The sequence below is a fragment of the Fusarium odoratissimum genome, assembly GCF_000260195.1.
Source record: "Fusarium odoratissimum NRRL 54006 unplaced genomic scaffold supercont1.6, whole genome shotgun sequence".
In the NCBI taxonomy this organism is placed as follows: domain Eukaryota; kingdom Fungi; phylum Ascomycota; class Sordariomycetes; order Hypocreales; family Nectriaceae; genus Fusarium; species Fusarium odoratissimum.
Genome location: NW_022158692.1, coordinates 878,373 through 903,906, shown reverse-complemented (window position 1 = coordinate 903,906; position 25,534 = coordinate 878,373). Strand labels below are relative to the sequence as shown.

Genomic DNA, 25,534 nt, shown 5'->3' with positions numbered 1-25,534 from the left:
CGAGAAAGGGGCGATGTCACGAGTTAGCGCGTTGCAAAAAACGACAGCCACATTTTTCTGCTAACGCCACAGCAACGCCTCTCCCCCCACCAATTCAATTGGTAACAGGCCGGAATTACCCCTCCACCCCACCAAGAGAAAATATCAAGGCACTATCCAAGCTGCAGTAGAGCCACATACTCACTCTTCAACATCAGTTCTCGAGTGAAGCTATAACGAAGCTTCATCTCTCATCACAGCCAACCTGTTCGCCCTTCGACTTCTCCGCCAGGCACCCCGAAGCCTCTCACCGTTGATAACCTTCAGAATGGCATCCTTCGCTTCCCAGACTTATACTCCCACCGAGGAGGCTGAGATCCAGCAATGGCTCACCACCTCTGAGCGTCTCAAGTCCCCCGAGGACAAGTCCACCATCCTCGAGACCCTCAATAACCACCTCTCCAGCCGCTCCACCCTCCTCGGCAGCAAGCCCTCCAAGGCCGACGTCGCCATCTACGAGACCCTCGCGCCCGTCGTCGCCAAGTGGACTCCCGAGGAGCGAACCGGCGAGAAGGGCCATCCCCACATCGTCCGCCACGTCGACTTTGTCCAGAACTCTCCCCTGTTCGGTCTCGATGTCAAGGATGAGAACAAGGTCCAGGTTGATCGTGATAACGTTCTCTACGTGAAGCCTCCCGTTGACGCCAAGGCTGAGAAGGAGAAGAAGAAGAAGGAAGCTGCTGCCGCCGCTGCCACTGGTGGTGAGGCTTCGCTTGTTGATCGTACCAAGGAGAAGGTCAAGGAGGTTGTTGAGACTGCCAAGGAGAAGATTGCTACCGATAAGCCTAAGAAGGAGAAGAAGGAGAAGGCTCCCAAGCAAAAGGCTGCCCCCGCCCCTGCTGCCCCTCTCTCCCCTGCTCTCATTGACCTCCGAGTTGGTCACATTCTCAAGGCCATCAACCACCCAGATGCCGACTCCCTCTACGTCTCCACCATCGCTGTCGGTGACAAGCCCGGCAACGAGGACTACGTTGAGTACGAGGGTCAAATCTGCCGCACCGTCTGCTCCGGTCTCAACGGCCTCGTCCCTCTCGAGTCCATGCAGGGCCGCAAGGTCGTCGTCGTCTGCAACCTCAAGCCCGTCAAGATGCGCGGCATCAAGTCCTGCGCCATGGTCCTCGCCGCGTCCCCCAAGATCAAGGAGGGTGAGGTCGATGACCACAAGGGCCCCGTTGAGCTCGTCACTCCTCCCGAGGGTGCCAAGGCCGGCGACCGTGTTTGGTTCGAGGGCTGGGAGGGTAGCCCCGAGGGTGTCCTTAACCCCAAGAAGAAGATCTGGGAGACTTTCCAGCCTGGTTTCACCACCACTGATGGTCTTGAGGTTGCTTTTGATGCGGGTGCTGTTGAGCAGCTTGGAAAGACTGGTCGTGGACGTCTTGTTACTGAGAGTGGTGGTGTCTGCACTGTCCCTAGCCTCAAGGATGCTGTTGTGCGATAAACACCAAGTTACGATGCAAGTAGTGTAGAAGAACAAAAAATGTGATAGACCAATGTCGATGGCACTTTCAAGAAACTCATAAATGTTTGAACATCTTGGTGTTGTTTATTTGTTTAGACGTCAAGTCCATGTGACCTCTTTTCACCCCCAACACTAATGTACAGTACATATTCTACATCCTCATCCTATGGTATACAAAGTGCAGCCAACAGCCGCCACATACTCCCTCTATCCGAATGCTTTTTTGGTTCTTCGCTATCATGAATAAAAAATCCCCCATCTCTAAACGCCAAATGTACAACGCCCAAATCATTTCTCCTTCTCATGTCTGTCTTCATCATAGTGATACATTATAATAATGACTTTAGGAGGTCCGTTAGTCAGGAGAAGAAATACTGACTTTCTCGCAGTCGCTTTACGTCAAAATCACCCTGGGAACCATGTTAGTATATGTTAAATTGCAGTGACCTCTTAGATTCTCGACATACCTTTTTGGGAAGATCGGGGAAGGTCAGCGGGCGCCAGAAATGCGTGATCCTCTTCCAGTTTTGCTTGACATCCTTCTTGGGCTGAATAACTCGGTACTCGAAACTGGTATGCTTAAGACGCTCAAGAAGCTTGTGGCTCATCTCAGCAATCTTGTCGTCCGCAGGATCCATATTCTTTACAGCCTCCTCAACCGCCGATGAGAGGTTGCCTTCCGACTCAGGAATGTGTCCGAGGCCGCCAATATCCTCAGTCTCCTTCTTAATCTCAGGGTCCTCCTCCTGCGAGGCTGACATCTCCTCAACGATGGAGGCAGGCGTGATAATCTTCTTTGCTGCCTCAATGTCCCAGGGGTTGCCTGACCGGAGGAGAGTGTTGCGCTTGTGTTCTAGCAACACTTCTTCCTTGTGGGAGAGCTTGCTCGACTTGCGGAATTCCTTGATCTTCATGGCGGCAGGGCTTGAACTAGGGATGTTGGCCAGATATAACGAGCCCCTGTATCGAGCCTCGAACTCGGTCGCCAATCGACCGACGACGTCCTCCTCGTGGATTCGGATGAAAGCGTCGCGCAAAACTCCGCTCAGAATGTCCACATCGGCGGCATGAGTCCAGAAGGAATCGTGAACGGCAGCGAACTTCAAGCCGAGCTCGTCGCACTTGAGTGCTGAGAGAAGCATGTGGCTGGCATCCAGTGAATGGATGAAATTAGGGGGGAATCCCTGAAGCTGCTTTCTGCGATCCACGGGCTCCGTCTGACCCTGTGTAGGATAACTGATAGACTGGAGACAGGTGCGGATCTCTCTGGTGATAGACTTTCGGTAAGGCTGCACAACAGGCATTCTCAAGGGCGTAGTCCAGACCACCGTAGATCGAAACTGTGAGGTCAACTCATCCAATTCCTTGTTCTTGCCCGAGGCAGTCTTCTTCGCAGCAGGCTTGTTGTCTTTCTCCTCCTGCAGCTGATCGAGCTGGGCTGGTGTCAGGGCTTTGCAGACACGCGCGCCAATCTCACCAAGCCAGTATTGAATATCGTGAGCACCTCGAAACATGGTTCCGAGAGCATTGAAGATATGCTGCGCGATATACGTGGCGGTCACAAGATTGGGGATGCCAGTCTCTTTGAACATCTCTGGGTAGAGGGCATCTAACTGCTTGCAAACTTGTTGCTTGGCACCAGCAAATGTGACACCATAGACGTTGGTCATGACAGTTTGCTTCACTACCTTTCTGGTGATCTTACCCAGACAGTTCTTTCCAAGCTGGCTACCTGCGTTGGCGTCTTTCTCAATCGACTCCTTGACGAGGTTTGCGACAGCCGAGTAAACATCGGCAGGTCGGCTGCCAGGCATGAGGTTGACCTGTTGAGCACCCCAGGTATCACCACCAAGTGCTGCGTAATGCTGGAGACCGTTGCAGGTACCATCTTGATGCACTGGAAGATTGGAGACGAATTCGGTAGGATCAGGGAGATCATAGGCGGCCTTCAGCTCGAAACAAGTAGCCAGGCATTGCCAAGGATCTTCAGCCTTCAACCACCATCGACTACCATTCAGCGGGTTCTCGACACTCTCAGTAATGTTGGCAAGGTTGTCGGTGGCGAATGCCTCTCGCTCGTCGAATGAGGCCTTGTCGAAGCCGTACACATTGGCAAGGTGGATCTTGAGCCATCGGAGACCTTGCTCACCAAGTCTCTTCCCCTCGGCGAATTTCAGGAGAGCACGTGTGTGATCAGCTCCCATATGGTTCAGGTATGTCGGGATGGGATAGGCACGGCCGCGATAGTCCATGTTGTGAGGGAAGTAAATGACTTGCTTGCGAAACGCACGAGCAATCTCCAATTGCAAGTTCATGTAGCATCGTTGTGAATGAAGGGCCCCACGCTCGTTCTCGACCTGCTTGACGTTTCGAATCCAAGCCCGGCGAAGGAGAGGGTCTGAGTTTGTGGGCTCTGTTGGTATTTGAAGGTCGGGTGTGAGCTCTGGCATGTTGGCGATGGCATCACCGCTGTTCCAGGCCTCGATCATCACGTCGAGAACCGAGTTGTTGACCCTCCACGGCGTTTTCCCCAGCACATCTAAGCCCTTGAAGACTTGGTCCATGTCACCACGCTTGATAGCCGCATTGGCGTAAAGTTTTTGCTCAACGTCTCCTGACTTGACACGGATCAAGGAGGCTTTGCTAACTAAGAAGCCTCCTTCATTAATGCGTGTCCATGGTCGAGGTTCGGCAATCATGGGGAGGTGCTTAGCAAGGAAATCACCCATGGGTTCCCGTTTCAAACGTTCGACAAGCTCTGGGTTGATGGTTAACATTCCGACCTTCTTTCCCTTCTTGGGAGCCTGCATATGAGAAAAGGCAGGTTGAAGTTGGCTGATTCGTTCCCTTGAGATAGGATGTTCCTTCACCACATTAATCTTGGCGGTCTCGATGAGAGATTTCAAGAGAATTGACCCAACGCGGGCCCTCACTTGGACAGACCATGATGATAACACAGGATCTTTCGCTTCTGTCGGCTGATAGGCATCAGTGATGATCTCTTGCCGGACCGGCACATTCGTCTCGGTAGACGCATCAGCCTCCGTCGACTCATTCACCTCGGTAGAAGCATTCGCTTCCGTCGACTCCTTCGCCGCTATCGGCTCATTCGACTCAGCTGCTTGAGCGTCTTTTTCCTGTGCTAGGAACTGGACCTTGCGGAGCCGGCGACGTTCCTTTGCGGCCTTTTCCTTGAACTGAGTCTGAATGTCATCCTGGGCTACTCGAGAAACGTCGTTGAGGAGGCGCTGAATGACCACACCCTTATCAACGCCCTGCAATGCACTGATGTTGAGCAAAGTGAGAATAGTCACTGCAGCCAGTCGAGTAGGGTCTGCCATTCGAAGGATAGGACCGTAGATGCAGCGCTCGAGATCTTCTTCAGACTTAATTTCCTTATCTTCAGATTCCTCGACTTTGATGATCTCCTGTTTTAATCGAGCCTCCATGGCTTCAAGCCAGCGGTGCATGCAGTCAGAAAGACTCTTATCCTCGGCCTTGACACTCAGAGCTGTGTTGATACCCATCTTGTCCATCTTCTTCTTTGAGTTTCGCCATTTCTCAATAGCGGTATCGATGGAGTCCTTTTCTAGACGTATTTGGAATTCACGCTGCTCAAGAGGATCCAGCTTTGAGATATCGACATTTTGGAGTTCGGCCATGAGGTTTAGATTTCGTCGTAAAGCGTTCAAACCCTCTCCTCGTTGGGGTGTCGGACGGACCTCGGGATAATCTTCACTCGCGAACGCCGTCATCTCTTCATTGAGGTCGTCCTCCAGCTCAAGTCCCTCCTCTTCGTTTGCCAGACTAACGTAGCTGGCTTCCTCAGATCCGGGTTCGACCCTGTAAGTAGGGCAGATCTCGGTAATAACACCAAGGTCTTGGTCGCTGAGAATATCGGCTCTGCTCAATACTCGCAGACCGGCCTCGTCGGGAGCCATGCTCATGTAACGGTTGATGAGTCGTTCCAAGCGGGCTCCACGTTCTGAGATCAGTGAGGCCTTGAGCATGCATGCGATTGTCTCCGCGGTTTGTGGTACATTCTGGTTCCTTATTTGCAGCTCGTACCACTTGTGGAGTCGTTCGGCTTGCTTTCGGTCGGGATTCGTTCGAAGTTGGTCGAGGGATGCGCGGAGATATTGATTGTGCAAAATGATCATTTCTTCACCAGGGAGCAAACCAGTCAAGTTCAGTCGCTTCAGAACGAGAGATGCTCGATCAAGCTTGCCTACGCGAACACAAGCATCAAAGACTGGAATCATCTCTTCGATCTCACCAGGAACACCCTTGTTGTTGATCTTGCCGAATTGTCGAGGTGCTGCTGGCTCTGGAATTGTCAACAGAGACGTCGGGTCGAGGGCACGAAGGTCGGAGTAGGAAAGCGGGGGAGCCTGGAAAGGCTGTAGACCAGAGCTAGCAAGCTGGTTGTGTAAAGCACCAAGGTTGTGACCAAAGTTGTAATCGTCGACAGCTGTCGCGAGATTTCTTCCATGGTTGAGGCCAGGGCCAGACTCTGAGCCTCGGCGCTTGCGGGGTTGGTATGGCTGAGAAACAACACATCTTCGTCCCAGGTTCGTTGCTGTGATGTGTGATGGTAAAGATCTCGAAGGAAGTCCAATTGATCGGAGAGCAGTGCTCCTGTGAAGAGCGAGGCTCCTCCTCGTTTGTCGGACGAACATTGTGTTGATTTGATGAGAGTCGTCGGAAGAGCAGTGGTTATGAGGGGGGCGAAATAGCCCAGCTGCGAGAAGCTCAACAGAGAATGGCTGCTGAGTTGATGGAATATTATAACATTAGGCAGGAAATAAATACCACGAGCTAATGAATTCGACTCGTAGACAAGACAAGTACAAGAAGGAGTGTCGCAACAATTGTTGATGGACAAGTCTTGTCCTGTTGCTGCTGTCGCGTGAAGCAGATACTGAGAGTCTATCTCCAAATTTTTCAGCATCGAAAGGATTGGACGGTGAACTGAGAAACACTAGAGAGGTCACGTGTGGAACAAATCGTGGCAATAGAAAAGCAGGGGGCTTCTTTTCAGACCCACCTGAAATTCGAGAAGGTAGAGATGAAAGTGGGTGCACTAGACTTTCAATAGAGACGGATTGAGAGAATATTGGAAATATTATTGTTAATTGTTTATGCAAATCATATTGGTGTCGAGGCTCTAACGGAGCTTCTAGTCCATTTTGGCCCTGATTAGACCTGAAGTTGAGGTTCTGTCTAGGTACTCTCTGGTGTAGGTGCTCTCCAGGGTGCAGATTTTATTCTATGGAGCCCGCCTTGGCCGATCGAGAGCTGTGAACCGTTCTTCTCCACTTCATAACTGGACTGTACCAAATTCAGCCATGACGCTCTACGCTTCTTTAGCTCCGTGACTCTGATTTTCTAGTCTTGCATCTCAATCGAGAGATCAAATTCAACATGCTCACTCGACCTGCGGCTGCGGCATTGAGTTGCCGCCAATGCCAATCCGCTATTATTCGTGCTGTTGTATCAAGGCCAGCCACAAGCTCTTTTCGCAGCTTGCCACAGACCACTTCACGACGGCTTCCTCTAGCGACAAGGTTCTATTCGGATGTTAAAGTGAACGATACGATAATCGAAAAAGAGTCTTCGAGTCCGGTTCCTCCAAGCGATGCTCTCAATTCAAAACTCGAAGCTACAGAAGAGGCCGAAGATCCTGAAGATGTTCCCTGGTTTCTTGAAGTCGAGCCCCCGCGACACCCCGAGAATCAGCATGCCGTCCAATTACCAAAAATACCCGAAGGTGCACCAGAGGTCCTAGAACCAATGGTGAAATACATATTCGAGGATATGGGATTAGATGAGATTTCTATGCTGGACATGCGCGACCTTGATCCTCCAGCTGCTCTTGGTCCCAACTTGATCATGCTTTTTGCGACAGCTCGAAGCGAACGACATCTTCACATTTCATCTGGTCGCTTTGTGCGATGGCTCCGAAAAAACCACAACATATCTGCAAGAGCCGATGGATTGATTGGGCCTGGTGAACTAAGGACGAAGCTCCGTCGACTTCGGAAAAAGGCCAAGTTAATGGGTACGAATACTGCTATTATTCCTGGTGGTGACAATGGTATCTCGACAGGATGGGTCTGCGTGAACTTCTCCTCCAACAGCGACAGCATCGATGAAGCTGCCAAGGTGGACGATAGCGGCCGTTTCTCTGGTTTTGGTGCTCCTCAAACAGGCACCACAGTTGTTATCCAGTGTATGACAGAATCCCGGCGTGCAGAGCTTGACCTCGAGAGTTTGTGGCAGACCGTTCTCAAGAAGAGTTTGCGAGAAAACAAGCAAGCTCGTGGTGAGAAGATCAACAGCCCTGAGGAGCTTGATGAACTTCTGGCCGCCAAAGTTCAGCTCCCCAAGTCGGAATCTGCTCAACAATGGCAAGCCTTACACAAAGCGTCCCAACAACGACGCGCCTACACCACGAGCGCCCGACGGCTTTCACCAGAGCCTTCACATATTATTCACACTTCTCCCGTCGTATCAGATGAAATCGCTGACCTGCATGATCACTCAGCGCAGCCGACTCCGGATCTGGAACAGGTCCGTAAGCGCTTTGAACACATTCAGCTGGTTGGATTACCCCTTGGTCAGAGCCAAATCTATCAGTTCGTCCGCGATGCTATGACAGCGCCTGCAGTCGAGCCTGCTTCCGGGTCACGGCTCACTCTTGTCGACCAGATCCTATTAACGGCCGAGGAGCGAGGCATGATCATCTGGACCGATGAGATGTTCTTCACGCTCATCGAGGGAGGTCTGTCATCACCATCATTCGGACAACCTCAGCTTGCGCGTGCTCAGAAGAACCTCGAAACACTCATGGTGCAGAAGGACTGTCGATTCAACAACACTCAAACGAGCAGTCTGCTGTCCGCCTACGCGAAACGAGGGGACTGGCCCCGATTCTGGGACACATTCCGCAGACCATCTCTCTTCAAGAAACCCAGGAGCTCATATGTCTACAAAACGGTCTACGAAGCTATGGCACGTACCAATAACCAGGTCTTTTGCATCGAGAATCTACATTGGGTGTATGATGAGATGATCAACGAGCCTAAACCCCTGCCCATGTTTGGCCCACTGTACGGCTCGCTCAAGGCGTGCATCAGGGTTGCTGATCCAGCGGCTGCAAAGCTCTTGGAATCGAACGCTGGTGATCTTAGAGGACATTCACATTATGGCAAGCAGAGGTTGGCGAACAGAGAGTATCTCAAGATGTTAAAGGAGGTTGAGGCTCTCCATACTGAGACTTCTGGGTACTTTGCTAGGCAGAGAATGTATCAAGGCATGAATGCGTCTAAGGAACCGGATTTGACTGAGGAACAATAGTTTCACAAATAGGCATTGGAAAAGCATAGTATGGGTTCGGGTCTTGTGTATAACAAATCATATGTAACAATATCATGATGCATCTAGGAATATGATTTCTCGGTCAAGGTCTCAAGTAGAACCTCATGACTTGCAATAATATATCCTCTTTCAGTGACGTATCGCTCTCCATTCATGCAGTTATATCTTGGAACTCTGCAGCCCTTGCAGTCAACTCTTCTTAAGAGCCTCCCTCAACAAAGGCGCAACCTGCTTTCTACTAGCAGCAAGTTCCTTCTGCCTCCAGGCAAACCTCTTATGCCCATGATGATCCAGCTCTCCCTCCTTCCACGTCTCCAACTTCAACTTATCACCAGCTTGCACAAACCTATCCACCGCCTCACGACCTTGGTCAGTGACACCCCAGACAAGCAGGTGGCGCTGAAACTCCCCATTGGGATGGGACGTTGTCATTATGCTTGCCACATCGAGCTCGCGCTCCTTCGCCCAGTCCTCGAAGGCATCGATCAACGGCTCTGAAGCACCGGCTTTGCCGACGAGGTAGTTGAAGTCTTGTACCACGCAGCTTATTCCAAGCTTTAGACCTGAACCATCCCATTCTTTGTAGTCTTTGCGCAGAATGTCGCGGAAGCTCAAGTCAGAAATATCCTCCTTCACAGCGGAGATCTCGTCAAAGTAGGCTGTGCGGTTAAAGGATTTATCGTGAATGCGCCCCTCAAGGAATTCAACCGACTTCAAATCCTTCTCTCGAACCTTTTCCTTGGCCGTGAGATTTATCGTGTCGGAAATAATAGGAGCAAGCGCAAGTCTAGTAAGCTTGTCGTTCTCCGTAGCCGCATCGCTATCCTCAGGATCCTGGTGCGAAATCTCCTCCCAGGTCTTCCTCGTCTCATCGACCACCAAACTCATACAGCTTCCACAAGGTTCAACGACTCTTGGGTCTGCATCTTTGCCAATGACGTTCTCATCGGCATGGTGATCGACACAACCAGTAACATGATCCGAAAACTTCTTAAGTGGACCTGTGAGGGAGTTATGATCAACCAACAACCAGTGTGTTTCCTCAGGTTTCAAGTCTGGAAGTTCAGATAGAGTTAGGAGATCTTTGAGAGTGAGTCCAGCGTGTTTGAGAACTGCTGACATCTCGGTGCGAAGAGCGAGGTCATCGCGGGGCAGGTTTGAGAGGGGAATGTGTAGGGTATGAGGGGGGGTATGGGTGCGCATATAAGCGTAGACAAGAGCTGAGCAGAGAGAATCGAGGTCTATTTCTATTAGCTGAGACTGTCTTCGGTTATAACTAGCACTTGACTCACCAGCTGATTCATTCCCTACAACAAAAGTAAGAGGTCCCTTTCGTTGCGCCGCCGGAGCTGTCAAAGCAGCTCTCGCTTTGGCCAAAAAGCCGCCCAAAGACAATCTCGAAGCCATATTGACAGAAATCGCCATGTCTGATGCAAAAATGAGAAGAAAGGAATAAAAGTGCGTAAAAGAAGAAAAATAAGCCACCTAGATGTTTAAAAAAACAAAACTCACAAGAGTCCCTGCATGTGTTTTATGTAAGTTGTAAGTCAAAGCTTAAATGGTCAAGACGTCACCAAGAATAATTTTGCAGGGAACATCAATGTCACTTGATGAGCTCGCCCCATCCTTACAGTTGGGTCAGAGTCAACGACTTTGCAGTAGCTGTGCTTACTGAGGATGAGAAAGCTATAGCATTAGTTGTATACATGCATTTTCTCTGCATTCACCCAGTCTTTAGGCATTATTTTATCATTGCGATGGAAATGGCTTGCACGACGTAACTCTATGCGTGACATTCATATGCAAGGTGCCCTGCTGATGCCAATCAGCCCTACATTAACTTTGTTATTTATCCCTTGTAATTAACAGGCCTAGACAGTAAATCTCACTCTGTTGAGCAAGTATCTAGAACATGAAAGCACTAGGTATGTAGTATGTATCTTGTGAATTCAACAATTTATCAGAGATGGTTGCATCATATCATTAGAGTATTAGAAGCCAAGATATCTCAGTGATTTACATGCTCCTTATACTCGGACACAACCACAAATTATGAACAATTTCCACGCGAAAAGACAATGTTTCCATACCGGGCTCTCATAATTATTCCCGTCAGTCTAAAGTACGCATCGTAGACCGCCTGTAACGTTACCAAGTACTTTCTACCTCCAAACACCGGCTTCTCACCGCTTCCCTATTCGGTAGTATAACATCATTGTCTCCAATTCTGCCCGCTTATCTCGCCTCATGTCCACCCCGCTATCGGTCCCGCCGTTACACGAGCAGGAAGGGTCCATCTCCAGGCCTTGCAGCCTGCGCCCTGGCCGTTTTCGCTCAAGAGTCATATTTCCAGCTCAAACTTCCTGACCCTGTAAACTATTCTCTCCTTACATCCAAACATTGCCCAAAATGGCTCCTCTTCGTCTCGCCATCCTCGAAGCTGACACCCCGCAGCCCCAAACTCGCGATCGCTTCGGTGGCTACACCGGTGTCTTCACTGCGCTCCTCCAAGAAGCTGCAAAGCCTCAGAAGCTCGAAGATCTCGTTACTATCAAGGGCTACGATGTCGTGAACGAACTACACTCGTATCCATCCCTCGACGAAATCGATGCGGTTCTTATCACTGGTTCTCGACACACAGCGTTCGATAACGACCCCTGGATCATCAAGCTCGTCGAATTCACAAAAAAAGCCATCGATACGAATCGCATCCGAGTAGTAGGCGTATGTTTCGGCCACCAGATCGTCGGACGAGCTGAGGGCGCCAAGTTGGGACGCAGCAATAAGGGATGGGAGGTTGCAGTCACAGAAGTTGATCTGACAGACAAGGGCAAGGAGATTTTCGGATTGGACAAGATGGTAAGACCCATTTGTTGCGCGTGTGATTGTACGACTGTTTCACTGACTTTGTTACACAGCGCATTCACCAAATGCATCGCGACATTGTAGATGAGTTTCCCAAGGGTTCAATCCCTCTCGGTTCGAATGAGATCTGCGAAGTGCAGGGCTTCTACTCGCCTGGACGATATCTCACAGTTCAAGGACACCCCGAGTTCACCAACGAGATTATTTCCGAGATTCTCTTCAATCGTCATACGGTTGGCATCTTCACGGATGAAGTGTATAACGAAGCTATGAAACGCGCGCCACTTCCTCATGATGGTGTTGCTATTGCTAAGGCTTTCCTCAAGTTCTACCGCGAGGGATAGAGAAGGGAAAATAATGCTGGAATATGGATGGAAGAGTTTGTTCGATTCGAAGTTTTCTATGCGCAGCCAAACTTGAAAAAGGAGGAATCGCAATTGAGCGTTCGAATTGCACATTATACCAAATGGCGCAATGCATAAATCTGTTTTGCTAGAGTAACGACATCAAACGACTTTGGAGTATCATTCAAATGATCAAACACGAATACAAATACCTTTTGGATGCTGACATTTCTCCGTCTAATCTAAATCATGTTTGACATATACGCCAAATAACCACCCAATGCATCCCAAATGCGCAACGCCATCTAATGCAAGTTCATGATGCCCCGTCATGATCTAGACCTATGAAATCCTGGGTATCATCCTCCGTACGCTTTCCAAAGCTCTCGACCTTTGTCATGCAGCTCTTATTTACACGCCATGTAGTTCCTCATTACTCTTCGGCATCCCACCACTGGGGGACTGCCCTCGCTGCTTTGCGGGCCTCATTTCCAGCCTGACGATCCATTTCCCACTCAGCTTGTTCCTGTTGTCGCCTCTTTTTTGCGAATCGAGAATCGAGTGTCATTTCCTCTCTTGTGCGTCCGACTCTTGCACCCACATCGGGCACTTCCTGTCGTCTTTTCCAAAATTGGACGTTGATGCGTTTGAAAGCCTGACTATGCCTCCAAGGCTTCTCTTTCAGAGAGAAGACCACGGCATCAGCCAAGCCGTGGAAACACAGAAATATGATGCTGGCCAGTCTCATGCCATAGGGGGCTCCTCGTCCATATCCAGTAAGTTGTACGATGAAGGGCAGAATCCAAATGGCGACGTAGACTATCGGATAAATAAATAGTAACCGGAGTTGTCGCAAGATCTTTTCACGTGACTTGACAGTACCAGGTGCGTTGAAATCGCTCTGAGTCAAGACGAGGTCGGTGCCGTTGCTGTGTGGACTGTCTGGTGTGCGACGGAGTATGGCGAAAAGATTAGGTATAGATGGCGGCCTAGATGGAGCGTTTGAGCCATCAGATCGATGAAAGAAGTCGGTCTGTATGGTATATGATGGTGAGACAACATCGTGGAGAGGTGTTTGGTGGACAGGCTCAGGTTTTGTATGGGTGGCTAAAGGGGCAATCACATCGTCTGAACCACAGCGAGTTGTTCCCGTCGAATTCTGGGATCCAACTTCTGCCTGTTCAGACTGAGATGTCAGATCCGTACCAAAGTTGGCCATCCACATCTGAGTCGATCCTCTCCGCGCTAGTCGTGCCGAATGAAGCCTGTTGGGATGCGTGGATCCGGACATGTCCAAATGGAAAGAGTTGAATGCCACGAGTGGAGGTCTTGTGGTCCGATCTTCGAGTATAGTAAAGGAATTGCGCCGCGAAGGGTTGGAAGAAGGAATTAGGCCGTGGTATCTTATCGTAGGAGTCGGTGGTACAGTGGTGATTCCTTGTTGCAAGGGATCGAGACTTTCAAGACCGGACGTTTTTGAAAGGGTATTCTTCGAACTTTCATTCCCGGAGCCGAATCGTCTCATCAACACTCGAACGTAAACGTATACGCCTATACATAGGCAGAGAATAACAGTGAAAGCCATATAGCGAGGAATCCAAGAGAGCGCCAGTCTCTTCCACATCGGGTTGAACGGTAGATAGCAAAACTGGCCAGTGTTAATGTAACCCGGGCTTTCGATGAATGCTAATGAAGCCATCACAACAGGTATAATGGCGGCAAGAGCGTAGGCCGCCTTTCGATATGGGTAGAGGCCTTGCTCTCCACGAAAGATGTACAATGCAGTATGTACTGAGATGAGAGCGACCGAAACGTCAGAAGCTTCTATACTGAGAGCAAGGAAGAACCCGCTGACTTGACAGAAGGTCTCAGTCGTTTCAATTTTCCCAGCGACAAGTTCCACGGCGGGGAAGACAAGTAACCAGAAACTCTTGAACATATCACTATAAATGAGTAACATGATGAGGCTTTTCAAGGGTCAGCAAATAGAGGGTGAGGGAGGAGATATGAGACTCACTCATGGCGGAAACTCCGCCTCATTCGAAAGAACCAAAACGAAGTTATTATTGTTGCAAGTATGCTCATCGATGCTACGGTGAGAGTCGCAACATGAATAACATATGTCTGATGGGGAGTAAGAGCAGCCATGGTGAACTGCTTTACTCGACGCGGCTCGAGGCTGAGAGCCATCGTTGAATCTGTCCATGGCGAAAAGCCCTGGGCATTGCCTTCTTGAAGCCAGGGAGGCATGGTGGAGATGATGGCGGGAAGTGGATGAGAATCGTCGATCCCTTCAAATCGGTAGGTATGTGTCAGAGATGCGGATCGTTGCTTGTCGTTAGACTGTCGATGTCTTAGTATCGATATATTAAGAAGCGAGTTGTGATGACCAACTGGAATCGACTGGTGACACTGGTGACAATCGCATCGCGAGATAGTCAACTTCGAGGTTGGAGACCAGGGAAGTCGACCCCTGCAACAAGGGAGGAGGAATCGAGGGTTTAGCTTCTTATTAACCAAATGCTCTTTAAAACCAAGGAAAGCCAAAGCGGTCACCCGAAACTCTGAAAACCCCCCCAAAGAGTAGTAAAAGAGTAGAGGCGTGTGCCGTGTAATGATGGCCGAGATGTTTGCCGCGTGGGAGACCCGTAGGCGAATTATCTTAGGTAGGATCCCGTCTTTGGTCTCAAGCCCACAAGAATTTGACTTTGATCTCCGTTCCTGTCACTCAGGTATGTATGAATGAATTGATTGCCAACCGAACCCCGGGACTGGGGTCAAGCCCGAAACGGGGGAACTCTTGTCGTTTTTCTTTTATGGGATCTCTTTATGATCAGTCGTGAAAAAGATGACCCTGTATAACCTGTCAGGATAATATCCTTTATGTGGTTGTGAAATCTGAGGCCGATAACGATATTCCCGTGGTGGATGTGTAAGTGCTTGGCTCAGTAGCACTTACTAGATCGAGAAATCTTATTGCCCTATTCTGGTCTGGGGAGGGAGGTGCAATGCAGTGATGTCCGGAGGCGGAAAGGCGCAACCAAGTTGAGGCAAGTACTTCAACAACCGAGAGACCTCCTTAGGATCTTGAGTTTGAGAGGGCGTCACCAAACTCTCCACTAACAACCAATGAAGGATTGGCTCGATTAATCCGACTCGAATTTGATGGCTGCTTCTCCGACACTTGCTGAGCCACGACTCACGATAAATTCACTTAAAATTGTCGAGGGATGCCAAAACCAAAGTGGGATAAATCAGAGACACGAGGGCGGTAATGTCAGTGGACGAATGTGCGTTTCCGGGACGAGATTATCTTCATTCCACACGCCAGAGTTCGGGACGAACGATTTACTGACTTAGATCGCGGGAAGAAGACCAGAAAAACATGGTCGATTACGGCATTACACCGAGTATATAACGATAACTTACTGGTACCTGTACCGTCTGGACCGAAGCGGATACAACACTATACCCAGTCGACGATATTTTCATCGCCCACACCGCAGTAATCGCTCTCCCATTTTGAGCTCAATGCAAAGTGACAGCTGGGCTTAAAACCCTGTCGTTTAGCTGCACGCTACGTAAGGGAGACCAGAAGCGATACCATTGATGACCACCTCCGCGTGCCACGCCCGTCAAGGCGCCGCCATCAGTCTTTGGGGCTAACCAAATCTCGCAATCCTCTCGCAATGCGACTGGGCGAGACCAACAGTAATCCTGTCAGGCTTTTGAGTCGCGAGAGGGACGATCTCTATAGCGGCCAATCAAGAGGGTGATCTGCCCTTCCGATCCGCACTTGGGGCGTCCAGCTTGCGAGTGAGTGGGAGGAGCGGGTGTCGAGACCCAAATCGAGGGTCCAGCAAATGTGAATCAACATGCATGTCACCTCTGATGGCGGTGGCAGCGGGATCAGGCAAGACAAGTATGTTTCCTGTTCCTGGATACTCGATGGAGCAAAATGCCAGGTGCTCTGTATTAAATCGATGTTCAGCTTACTGACCATGATGAACAAGCAAGCAAAGCGGAGAGCCGAAGCAAAAACATTCTTGGCGATATAGGTCACCCTCGTTATTCCCTTCATCCCTGCTCAACTCAGCTCAGCCCCTGGAAACTATCCCGCACCTCCGCATTTCATCCATGATCGCTCCCAGTTCTTGGCCATGGAGATCTCACACGATCAACAGGACCAAGGCTCGTGCGAGATATTCGGTCTTGGCGTTGGTGCAACAGCAGACGAAGGACCAACAAATATGAATTGTGTCTCTCACCACAGTCTTTCCCTCAGTGCAGTTCCCGCATTTCTTCTACACACTGTTGGCTGTATCCGTCCTTGTCCAAATGATTATGGCTGACAAACGGGCTTGCAAACGACTAGCCAACAGCCGGGACCTGGCCGTTTCTAGGCCAGGGACCAACACGCCTGTTCCTGGACATGATTCAGGGTTGCCCAGCTAAGTTACTAGGGCACTTGTCAAGATCAGAGCCGTCTCAGTTCCTGACAAACATTTAAAAAAAACCTTTCACTACGGTTCTCTCTCTATCTCGGGCATCTCGGTCACCAAGAAGGACCGAAAGGTATTTCATAGATTCGCCTAGCTCACGTTTGCCACGAGGGCTGGTGCTGAATCCGTGACACCGTCCCCTTCTTTCTTAAGTTTGCGAGTGTTCAAGCCACAGGTACCGCGCCGAAGCTGAGAAAGCTCTCGCTGACGATGCTTATTATCAGTTGTCATTTTCGCCTTGAACAGCTGATTTATGAATCACCATTTTCGAGAATTCGAGGTGCCTTGCCTGCCTGCTCATAGTTGCGTAACCATGATCCGACTTTGTTCTCAGTCTGCTTGTGAAAGTCTTTTTGGATCAACACCAGACGTATTGCATTCCAGTCGTCGTCTTGGCTTCACGGCGAAGGCTTTCGGTTCAACCTTAACAACAAGAGTTCTACTGGTCTTTCTATGATTCTACGGTAAAAACTCTGCTGCTTGCTACTATTCGGAGTTTAATAACCTCCGCTCACGTTCCGCGAAGGCTTCGCTTAAGCGAAGTTTGTCGATCAAATATGCTCTTCACTGCGGATTACCGTGACGATACCATTGTTTCCTTTTACAAGATCAATGAAAATGATTAAAATTCTGAAATCTATGACGATATGATGGTTTGGCGGTCGCAATGCGCTGACGTGAGCCATTGCTCCTTTGACTTTCTTCAAACCTGGGTAGCTGTGGTACGAAGCTACTAGAACAACGCCGAACGAACAAAGATTGATTCAAGCTCATGATAAGCCGATGGTGACTTCGATTTACTCATCAGGATTTCTCGTGAAATCGAGATAGTCTTCGTTCTGGCATAGGAATGAGCTGGCTGCTAAGTGCTTAAGCAGTTTAGTAATAACTCGACCGCGTGCCCGAACAGCTCTTGAACACCAACTAATCCAGAGTCTAGAATTCTTAAGACTTTTCTCAGGAGTGGATCTCTGTTCTCATATAAAGCGTTGGTTCCCTAGTATGCGGATATCGCCTTGCCTGGCTGTCTGGCATGCATGATCCATGCGCAGTGACATGACTACTATTTTCAAGACAAGCTGTTTGCGATGCGGAGATATCTCTAGGTCTCTGTTGGTCGCATCCCCTTACTATCGTTGGCTCGGATATAACAGTCCAATGTCTTGACGGGTATCCATGTGTGGAGAGTGTCATCCGAGATATCTCATAGGGCTGTTCGTAAACAGCTTCCGAGTTCCATAGCAAGGCTATATGTGTGGTAGATCGCGATCAGTCAGATCATCCACATCGATCGAAGAGCATCTTGCGTCTTGACTCGAAACTGGACATGCAAACTAACAACTCGCTGCATCAGGTAATTTTATACGAGGCCTGTCGGGCGTTCCAAGATGAGTTTCCTATGGGATGTTGAAGTTTGGCAGAAGCAGAAAGATGGGGAGGAGCTGATGGTCTTTCATCTGCGTCAAGTTGCTCAACCTGCTTTTATTCTATTGTCGTGTACTAACCAATATTCACAAGAACTCCGACCCTGTCCATTCTTCTATTCTTCAAAACATCAAACTCTGTATCCGTCCAAAGAAATGTCAACCTCCTGTTGCAACATGTAAATCCACCACAAATTAAATCGAAGCATGTCTATCATAGCGCCCTCAAACGCGCGATTGCCGTTATAAAACCCCTTCTCTATCACTCTTCATATCCATCAGGCCTTCGACGCTTCCGGAGTTTGTTGGGAGTACGCCTCGATGATGGGGGTGGCCTCCTAACTCCTGAATATCGCCAAGTTTGAAGAGAGAGCGCCTGTTCTATAAGTGGTTTTCGAGCGTCAGAAATGGCCGCAATTCTAGTGAGAGCTCCCTTACCTTTCCACTGTTTTTGGTGAAGCCTCATAAACACCAATCTTTTGGGCTTTTGGTCCGGCACTCGCTCATGTTTGTAATGATGAGTCGAAAATAAAGGAAGACGGCTCTCCTCAGCAGGTGGTGTGTCGCAGTCTTGATTAAAGTTCCGGACAACTATGATGTTGGTTGGTTCATAAGTTGTTGAGACGTCAGAAACAAGTTGTAGTTGGTCTTGCTCTAGCTGACCCGTACTCTGCCTGGCTAGAGGAAATTCTGCCCCTGACGCTACTAATGCTGCGAAGCTATCATGAACCATACTCCCTTCCATCTCACATATCGATGAACCCATGATGACTTTTAGACGACGGCGACTTTTTAGAAAATGATGGTTTTCGGAGGATGACGACTTTTAGGGGATGACGATGCTTAGGAAATGAAGATTTTGAGAGGATGAGATATTATATCTTGCATTTCGAATGGGGTCCTCAGCGGCAGTTATCGTCTTGCCAGCTTGGCTGGGTATTCGTTCTTGGCAACGGCTTTCTGTTTGGAACTGTTCCGAGGACATAGGCGTATAGGTCTTGTTGATTAGAGTCTCTATGCAGGTCGAGGATTCCATTTTCTTTGTTGTCACGGGAAGTTCCATCTTTAATAGCAGAATCATTCTCATGTTGTTGACCTTGCATGTTCTGTGGATGTTCGTGGACTGTTCGGGAGCTATTCCTGCTTGAACGTTCCCTCATATTCCGGAAATCATCACTTGTTCGGGTCTCATCGGTATCTGGGTACGGAGGCATGTTCGGGTTGTGTTCGTATTCCTGTTGTTGTTGTTCGTGTCGGTGTTCCTGTTCATGCCTCTGTTCGAGTTTTACTTTGGACGATTTGTCTCCGCACTCTGGACAGCATGGGTGTCCCCAGAAATGGTGCGCAAGGTATAGAACTAGAAAAACTGCGGCGAAAAGCAACATCAACAGCCATGTAAGTCTTCGGTTCGAGCCGTGCTCTTTGGGTCCCGCGGGAGGTGCATCTGGAGCCTCCGATGGCAAAGTTGTCCTGGCGGAGGTGATTGTTGCAATGGTTGTTTCCGTAGCGAAAGAATTGATGAAGCTGGAGATCATGGTCGTCATTGCAGTGGTTGGGCTAGCACACAGGCTGGTTGAAGAGATACCTAGTCCTGGATCCAAGACAGAAGACGTAGGTCGTGGCATATACTCAGGGCCTCCGTCAAGGAATTCCTGTGCATTCTTGGCCTTATCGCTCAGCCTAGCAGCTCTCAAATCTCCCTGAGGGCAAACACCACGGAGACAAGGATCCACGGCACAGCATCCTAGAAACGGAAGAGCGTTTCCAGCGCAGGTGTACCAACTGACATCGACGTTGTCGTTGATACAAGCCTGAGGGAGGAACTCATGCTGAAGAGTAGCGTTGAAGCTTGCGGATCTGAGGTTTTGATCAGGGCAGAAACCTTTTCTGGCGCCGCAGGGGTTGATGGTGCAGCAGCCGATGAAGCGATCTGGATCGTCGGCGCAGATGTACAAGATTCCGCCGTATGGACAGGTCAGACCTAGGTCCTTTACTGGGTCGTAGCCTGACATGGCTGTGGTTTGAAGTAAGATGTGATGGACTCTGAACTTTGATCTCAACTGTGAAGGGTGGGGGAGAATCTTCAGATGAGTTAGGAACTTAAGAGGGCTTCCATGGTTTATACACTGACCTTTTACAGCCCACAGCATGCCATCTCGTCTGCTTCATTGTTACGGGTTGACCGACACTTTTCTGCACCTAGATATGCAGGTTAATCTACAGACGATGCGAATAGGACTGCAATCCTCAGAGTTGAGATCAATAGTTCCATCCTGTGGCGTTCTTGTTCTTTGTACATATAAGCGAGCTGCAGATCTAGTTGAGTAGGCGATATAGATGAGAAGGTCTGAGTTCTGCATGAGTTGCAGAATATGAGAAGTGACAAAAGCACATTAACAACAATGAAGCGGTCAAGCAGGACCCGAAACATGTCTTGACAAAAGATGACGTGCTATGATATATTAAGTTATCTCCTGCTGAGATACTGTTAAATGCGAAGAAGCTACGTTTGATGTGAAGAGATTCAATATCACTACGGTCACAGATCAATAGAGAGATACGAGACACTTTCTATTCCAGACAAGCATGGTGACTACAACTAGTTAGTGTTTGTGTCACGAAATAGGATGGTCCTTAGCAAACATATGCAGCTTCCCATATACACCCATGCTAAAGGCTATTCGACCATCAGCGTTTGCTGAATTAATGATCGAAAAAACAGTTGAGGTAATTTACCACTTGCTCCAATCACACTTGTTGAGTTCAGCTTGAACGCCAACGAAGCACTTGCTTGTTCTCCCTACCTCAATTAGTCAAGGAAGACATACGTCAAACCTGGCAAACAGCGACGTGACAGATAACCACGTTGTCTGATTTAGAAGTAAGTGGCTGTAGTATGTCCTATCCTATCAAGCTTTAGTAACCGAATCTGTTGGAGCCAGAGCAGATTACGCGGGCCTGTACAAGGGCGAGTTGAAAACATGGTTGATTAGATCATCGGCATCTTTCATAGGTACTTACTCAGTACTGAATATTCGCAGTGCCATTAGGATCGCAATAGGAGCCTGTACAAACTCATCACAGTGTACGAAGATCCTGAGACATATTCTTTCTGGATTACCTCAGACGTCACAAAATTGTCAAGTATCTCTCCAAGCTATTTACCCTGAGACTTTAAAATCAGGCTGTATGATACTAGTTTCAACAGTTAAATCTTTCATGAAACACTGTAGCCGAAAAGCCATAATTCGTCAAATGGTGTATTATCAATCTGTTGTCGAGTACTATCTGGGGTATTGGGGAATATGGCCTATCTGCTCAATCTGCATCATGAATCCTTCGTGCAGTATCTCCGTTCTCAATCCCAAAGCGCCATCCATAGATCGCCAGCAATATTCTTTACCAAAAATATCTCCCGGAACGTCACCCATTTTCGGTTTCTCCTCAGTCAAAATCACTGCTTGGCCTGTTTAGCACGAGTCTCCTTCTCCATCTCGGCGATCAGAGTCTGCTTGTCCTTTCCGGAGAATAGCATTTGGTACTGAAGATAGTTGGAGAAGTGTGGCTGCATCTCCCCATCCTGTAGTGCGGCCCTGATGGCCTCTTCCTTTGCATCTTGTAGCATGATGACGCGTTCATCAATGGTATCTTTCGCCATAATGCGAACAAGATGGGTCTCTTTCAACTGGCCAGTTCTGTAGACTCTTTTGAACGCTTGTTCCTCGACGGCTTTATTCCACCATTCGTCAACGATGATGACGCGGTTGGCCATCTGGAGATTCAGTGATTGCCCACCGCACTTCATTGACGACACCTACATGACTCTTAGATCTTGCTGGGGCTTGCGATAGAGTGGGAGAACTTACAAGAATCTTGATTTCAGGGTTACTGGCGAACTCATCCAATGCTCTAGCTTTTTGCTTTTTGTTCGCCATCCTGTTGTAGTAAAGGAAGTTGATTCCCATACTTTCGAGGACACAGCCAAGGGACTTTGCAGTTCTAGTCCACTGCACATAAACTAGACTCAGAGTCAGTACTTGTATATCTCATTCAGGAAACAACAAGAGAACTTACTGATGGTCTTGTCATCGGGAGCCTCTTTCATCCAAGTCAGCATCACTGCCAGAGTGGCTTTGACTTTGGAACTCAGAGGCATCCTTACAGGACCATAGTCGATGTCATCGCGGCCACAAACGGCGCGAAAGAACGAGGCCTTGTCTTTTGGGCCTCCAGTCCATCTTGTCCCAATGCTATCGCGTCCAGGTTCCTTGAAACCCTTGATAGCTTTCACAGCCGCGTCTATACAAGCCGGAGTCTTGACCTCATGTCCCATTCCAAGTTTGGTGGAGCATCCCAATGCCCGACATTGAACAGGCTGTAGCTAGAGTTAGCAAGAGTCTCCAAAGAAACTATCATCCTGTCCTGGTCGACGTACCACACGAGGGCGGCCGGTTTTGGTTACGCCACTGGTTGCAATGGAAATGCAGTCTCTGCAGTAGATATGCTCGCACTGGTCATATTAGTAACGCCCCGGATGACCTAGATACCTACTTACGTTCGAACTCTGAACGGGGTTCGCAGGAGGGGTTCTCTTGCGACAGAAAGCACAGGTGATATCCTTGACCGTATTTTCGTTAGCTGAAAGGGCTAGTAGCTCTACCATCTCCTTGCTACCCCCAAACTTGTCCTTGATTGCCATCTCCAACTGTCGAAGCCCTGAAGAATAGGCTGGCTTCAGAGACACTTCCAGCGCCTTCTGGTCTGCATCAATGCTCGACTGAGTGATTTCTGATTTCAGTCTCTTGAGGGTCAGGTCAATGTATGCCTCATGGTCTTCCTCTCGATAGAACTTTTCGAGGTTGAGAGGGTGAGACGTCAGTTGCAGAATCCGCATGCATCTCAGGCTCTGAATTCTGTACGTGTCTAGAGCCTTAGAGCCGTTGTTCTCGTCACCTTCGAAATCGGCCTCACTCTCGTCATCGGGTACATCTTCACTCTCCTGGGCGTCCTGCTGCTGTTCGTGTGCGACAGTCTCTTGGTGGTCATTTTGGGCTTTGAGAAGCTTTTCTTGGTACGCACCATCCACGACCCTGCAGAGGATATCAGCATAAGAGCGCAAAGCCGCAGTTTTACAAAGACATGAACTTACTCCAAATGGATCTTCTCCCAGGTTGAAAGCGGAATCCAAACATCACTGCGATGGCTTTTTGGCAGGGGTACCATGGTGTGTCCCAGGAATTTCTCAGTCTGCTGGCTGATGGAGGTTAGAACCATGTCTACAACTTCACAACATCGAAAGTTTACCGTCTCATCATGACAAGGGCCACCAATTGATCGAAATTTTCAGCTGCCTGGTCCTAGGTCCGTTTAGAGGAGTAAGAGATAGATCGAGTGCCAAAACTTACACTCCTGATGTACTCGGCTCGGTATCTTCTCATTGTAGTTGCAAATTTGCAACCAATGAACTTTAAGTAGGGATAGAACTCTAGTTATGTGAGTAAGAGACGAATGAACTCATCGGAATACTCACCTTCCAGTTTGTTGGCGAGGGGTGTACCAGTCAAAGCCCAACGGTATTTGGCGTTCAGTCGCCAGACTGCGAGAGCACCTATTTCATGTGAGTATGCGGAGTACACGGCAAGATATTGGACCAACCACTCGACTTGTCATTCTTGATACCATGGGCCTCGTCCAGAATGATTCGATACCAGTTGATTTTGAAGAGTTGACCGAGCTTCTTCGAGAGAGCTTGCTGAAACCCATCCTCATCTCCTGCCCATTGGGCCTTTAGCTTTCTGTATTCCTTCTTGCTGGGAAACTGTGCACGTAGTGCATTTAAGTGGGTGATTCTTTGATTTGTCAGTATCTTTTATTCAACAAGCGGCGTTTGAGCAATAAACGTACACCACATTCTTTGTACTCCACCACTTTGCGTTCTTGTAATCCTTGGCGTAGACCAGGCACTTGTTGGCAAACTTTTCCGAGGTGTGATTACTGATTTGATCCATCCACGTCCTCGAGGCAGAATGGGGACTGTCAGCAATCACCAGAGTTGCCTTGCCATAACCCTCCTTTCTGTCTTCTCGCTCTGCTGGATGGCCGATGATTGTTGCCAGAGTAGTGATTGTCTTTCCAAGGCCCATCTCGTCAGCCAGGATACCTCCCGCCGGATGCAATTCCATGGCTTCGCGCATGACCATCCAGGTGGCACCCACGAGCTGCTGGCTGTGCAAAGGGGTTTCCATCCCTTTGAGCTTCCACTTCCCATCAATAGCCTTGATCTTCTTGTACCCGAAGCATTTTTTAGCTTTGATAAGATCACGTCTTTGTGTCTTGGTATGTCTGGTGTCATTTCCCTCGGGGATACCAGCCATGATCTGCTTCATCTGAGCTTCATGAGTTGTGGCCTTGATCCTGTTCGCCGGTCCACTATTGTCGTCGTCGTCGTCGTTCTGGGGCCTGCTTGAGGTAAATAAGACTGCTGCTCTCGAGAAACCATTGTGCTCAACTCCACCAAAAGGTCCAGCTTGGATGGCTGTCTTTTGAAGTTTGTTCGCGGTTGTCTCATCACCGGCACGTTTGCGCTTTCTGTCCTCTTTTTCCTCTTTTTGTTTCAAACGGCGCTGCCAGTACTCTCGAGCCGTCTTAGCCGGAGACTGTCTTGCGTTATTCGCATCAGTAGCAAGTGCTTTCTTCGCGTTGGTGATCTTTGCGTTAAGTGTCTCCATTTTCTGCTGCTCCTTGGGGGCTAACTTTTCCCCTTTTTGCTGCCTGTAGAACAGATCGTTTCTTAGAATTTCGCATTTTCTGATAAGCTTCTTGACTTTTGAGGCATCACGAGTACCCTGTTTCGACTTGACTTGCTTCTCTTGGGCTTCCGAATCGTCTGAGTCGTCTGAGTCGCCTGAATCTTCTGAATTGTCTGAATCGTGATAATCTGAGTCCTCTTCATGTGCGGAATCTGGACCGTCCTCATCATCCGTATCTTCGTCATTGGGCTCCGGGTTAGCAATGATCGTATCACAGAACTCTTCGACTGTAACGGCCTGATCATTTTGAGACTTCAATCTTTTCATCGTGAAGCTCTTCTTATCCTCATTGCTTTCGTCCTTGACGATAGTGAGGCTGTCGTTACCTAGAGCTTTCTGGGGCTGGGTAGACGGCCCCGAAATACTCTCATCGTCGTCGTCGTCGTCATCATAATCGATGCAGATGGCCTGCTTCGGGCTACCCTTCATTGCTGTATGCTTGCTTAGAGAGGATAGATCGCATTCGTCATCATAATCGTCTTCCTCTTTCTTTATAACCCGCTGGCTAGCGCCGGCGATAGACGATGCTGTATGATCCATGATGGAAGATGAAATAATGGAAGAGATGAAAGAGATGAAAGCAGAAGAGGAGATGTTGGAAGGAGTGAAGATGAAGGAGAGGAGATGAAGAAATGAGAGGAGATGAAAGAAGAAGTGAAGATGGAGGAAGAAGTGAGGTGAAAGAAGGGGAAGGGAGGAAAGGAGGTTCTAT

General features: G+C 49.0%; 8 protein-coding genes across 9 annotated transcripts; 3 read left to right on the top strand and 5 right to left on the bottom strand.

Annotated features, from left to right (window-relative positions):
• Window positions 1-66: 66 nt before the first annotated feature.
• FOIG_04956 (methionyl-tRNA synthetase) lies at window positions 67-1,768 on the top strand. Its single transcript, XM_031203289.1, has one exon. It carries the CDS (start codon window positions 308-310, stop codon window positions 1,475-1,477), a length of 1,170 nt encoding a protein of 389 aa, XP_031066868.1. The 5' UTR covers window positions 67-307; the 3' UTR covers window positions 1,478-1,768.
• FOIG_04955 (DNA-directed RNA polymerase, mitochondrial) lies at window positions 121-6,430 on the bottom strand. Its single transcript, XM_031203288.1, has 2 exons — window positions 1,966-6,430; window positions 121-1,908 (listed from the first exon to the last, which is right to left on the bottom strand). Exons 1-2 carry the CDS (start codon window positions 6,175-6,177, stop codon window positions 1,858-1,860), a joined length of 4,263 nt encoding a protein of 1,420 aa, XP_031066867.1. The 5' UTR covers window positions 6,178-6,430; the 3' UTR covers window positions 121-1,857.
• Window positions 6,431-6,777: 347 nt separating this feature from the next.
• Window positions 6,778-9,018, top strand: FOIG_04954 (uncharacterized protein). The gene has a single exon (XM_031203287.1). It carries the CDS (start codon window positions 6,923-6,925, stop codon window positions 8,855-8,857), a length of 1,935 nt encoding a protein of 644 aa, XP_031066866.1. The 5' UTR covers window positions 6,778-6,922; the 3' UTR covers window positions 8,858-9,018.
• FOIG_04953 (uncharacterized protein) lies at window positions 6,836-10,619 on the bottom strand. Its single transcript, XM_031203286.1, has 2 exons — window positions 10,171-10,619; window positions 6,836-10,119 (listed from the first exon to the last, which is right to left on the bottom strand). The coding sequence occupies exons 1-2, from the start codon at window positions 10,301-10,303 to the stop codon at window positions 9,068-9,070; spliced, it is 1,185 nt and encodes a 394-aa protein (XP_031066865.1). The 5' UTR covers window positions 10,304-10,619; the 3' UTR covers window positions 6,836-9,067.
• A 489-nt stretch (window positions 10,620-11,108) lies between these two features.
• Window positions 11,109-14,055, top strand: FOIG_04952 (GMP synthase (glutamine-hydrolysing)). The gene is made up of 2 exons (XM_031203285.1): window positions 11,109-11,737; window positions 11,797-14,055. The coding sequence occupies exons 1-2, from the start codon at window positions 11,288-11,290 to the stop codon at window positions 12,085-12,087; spliced, it is 741 nt and encodes a 246-aa protein (XP_031066864.1). The 5' UTR covers window positions 11,109-11,287; the 3' UTR covers window positions 12,088-14,055.
• Window positions 12,239-14,690, bottom strand: FOIG_04951 (uncharacterized protein). Of its 2 annotated transcripts, XM_031203284.1 has the most exons (3): window positions 14,482-14,690; window positions 14,105-14,430; window positions 12,239-14,054 (listed from the first exon to the last, which is right to left on the bottom strand). In XM_031203284.1, exons 2-3 carry the CDS (start codon window positions 14,335-14,337, stop codon window positions 12,521-12,523), a joined length of 1,767 nt encoding a protein of 588 aa, XP_031066863.1. In that variant the 5' UTR covers window positions 14,338-14,430; window positions 14,482-14,690; the 3' UTR covers window positions 12,239-12,520. The 2 variants fall into 2 exon arrangements, with proteins under 2 accessions (XP_031066863.1, XP_031066862.1); XM_031203283.1 differs by having other exon boundaries at window positions 14,105-14,690.
• A 2,929-nt stretch (window positions 14,691-17,619) lies between these two features.
• On the bottom strand, window positions 17,620-20,025 carry FOIG_04950 (uncharacterized protein; the record flags this gene model as incomplete). The annotated part of the gene is made up of 1 exon (XM_031203282.1): window positions 17,620-20,025. The coding sequence occupies one exon, from the start codon at window positions 20,023-20,025 to the stop codon at window positions 18,916-18,918; it is 1,110 nt and encodes a 369-aa protein (XP_031066861.1). The 3' UTR covers window positions 17,620-18,915.
• A 1,202-nt stretch (window positions 20,026-21,227) lies between these two features.
• On the bottom strand, window positions 21,228-25,362 carry FOIG_04949 (uncharacterized protein; the record flags this gene model as incomplete). The annotated part of the gene is made up of 11 exons (XM_031203281.1): window positions 21,228-21,827; window positions 21,880-22,031; window positions 22,088-22,388; window positions 22,449-22,523; window positions 22,569-23,103; window positions 23,163-23,267; window positions 23,318-23,370; window positions 23,419-23,498; window positions 23,544-23,621; window positions 23,669-23,862; window positions 23,918-25,362. 11 exons carry the CDS (start codon window positions 25,360-25,362, stop codon window positions 21,468-21,470), a joined length of 3,378 nt encoding a protein of 1,125 aa, XP_031066860.1. The 3' UTR covers window positions 21,228-21,467.
• Window positions 25,363-25,534: the final 172 nt, after the last annotated feature.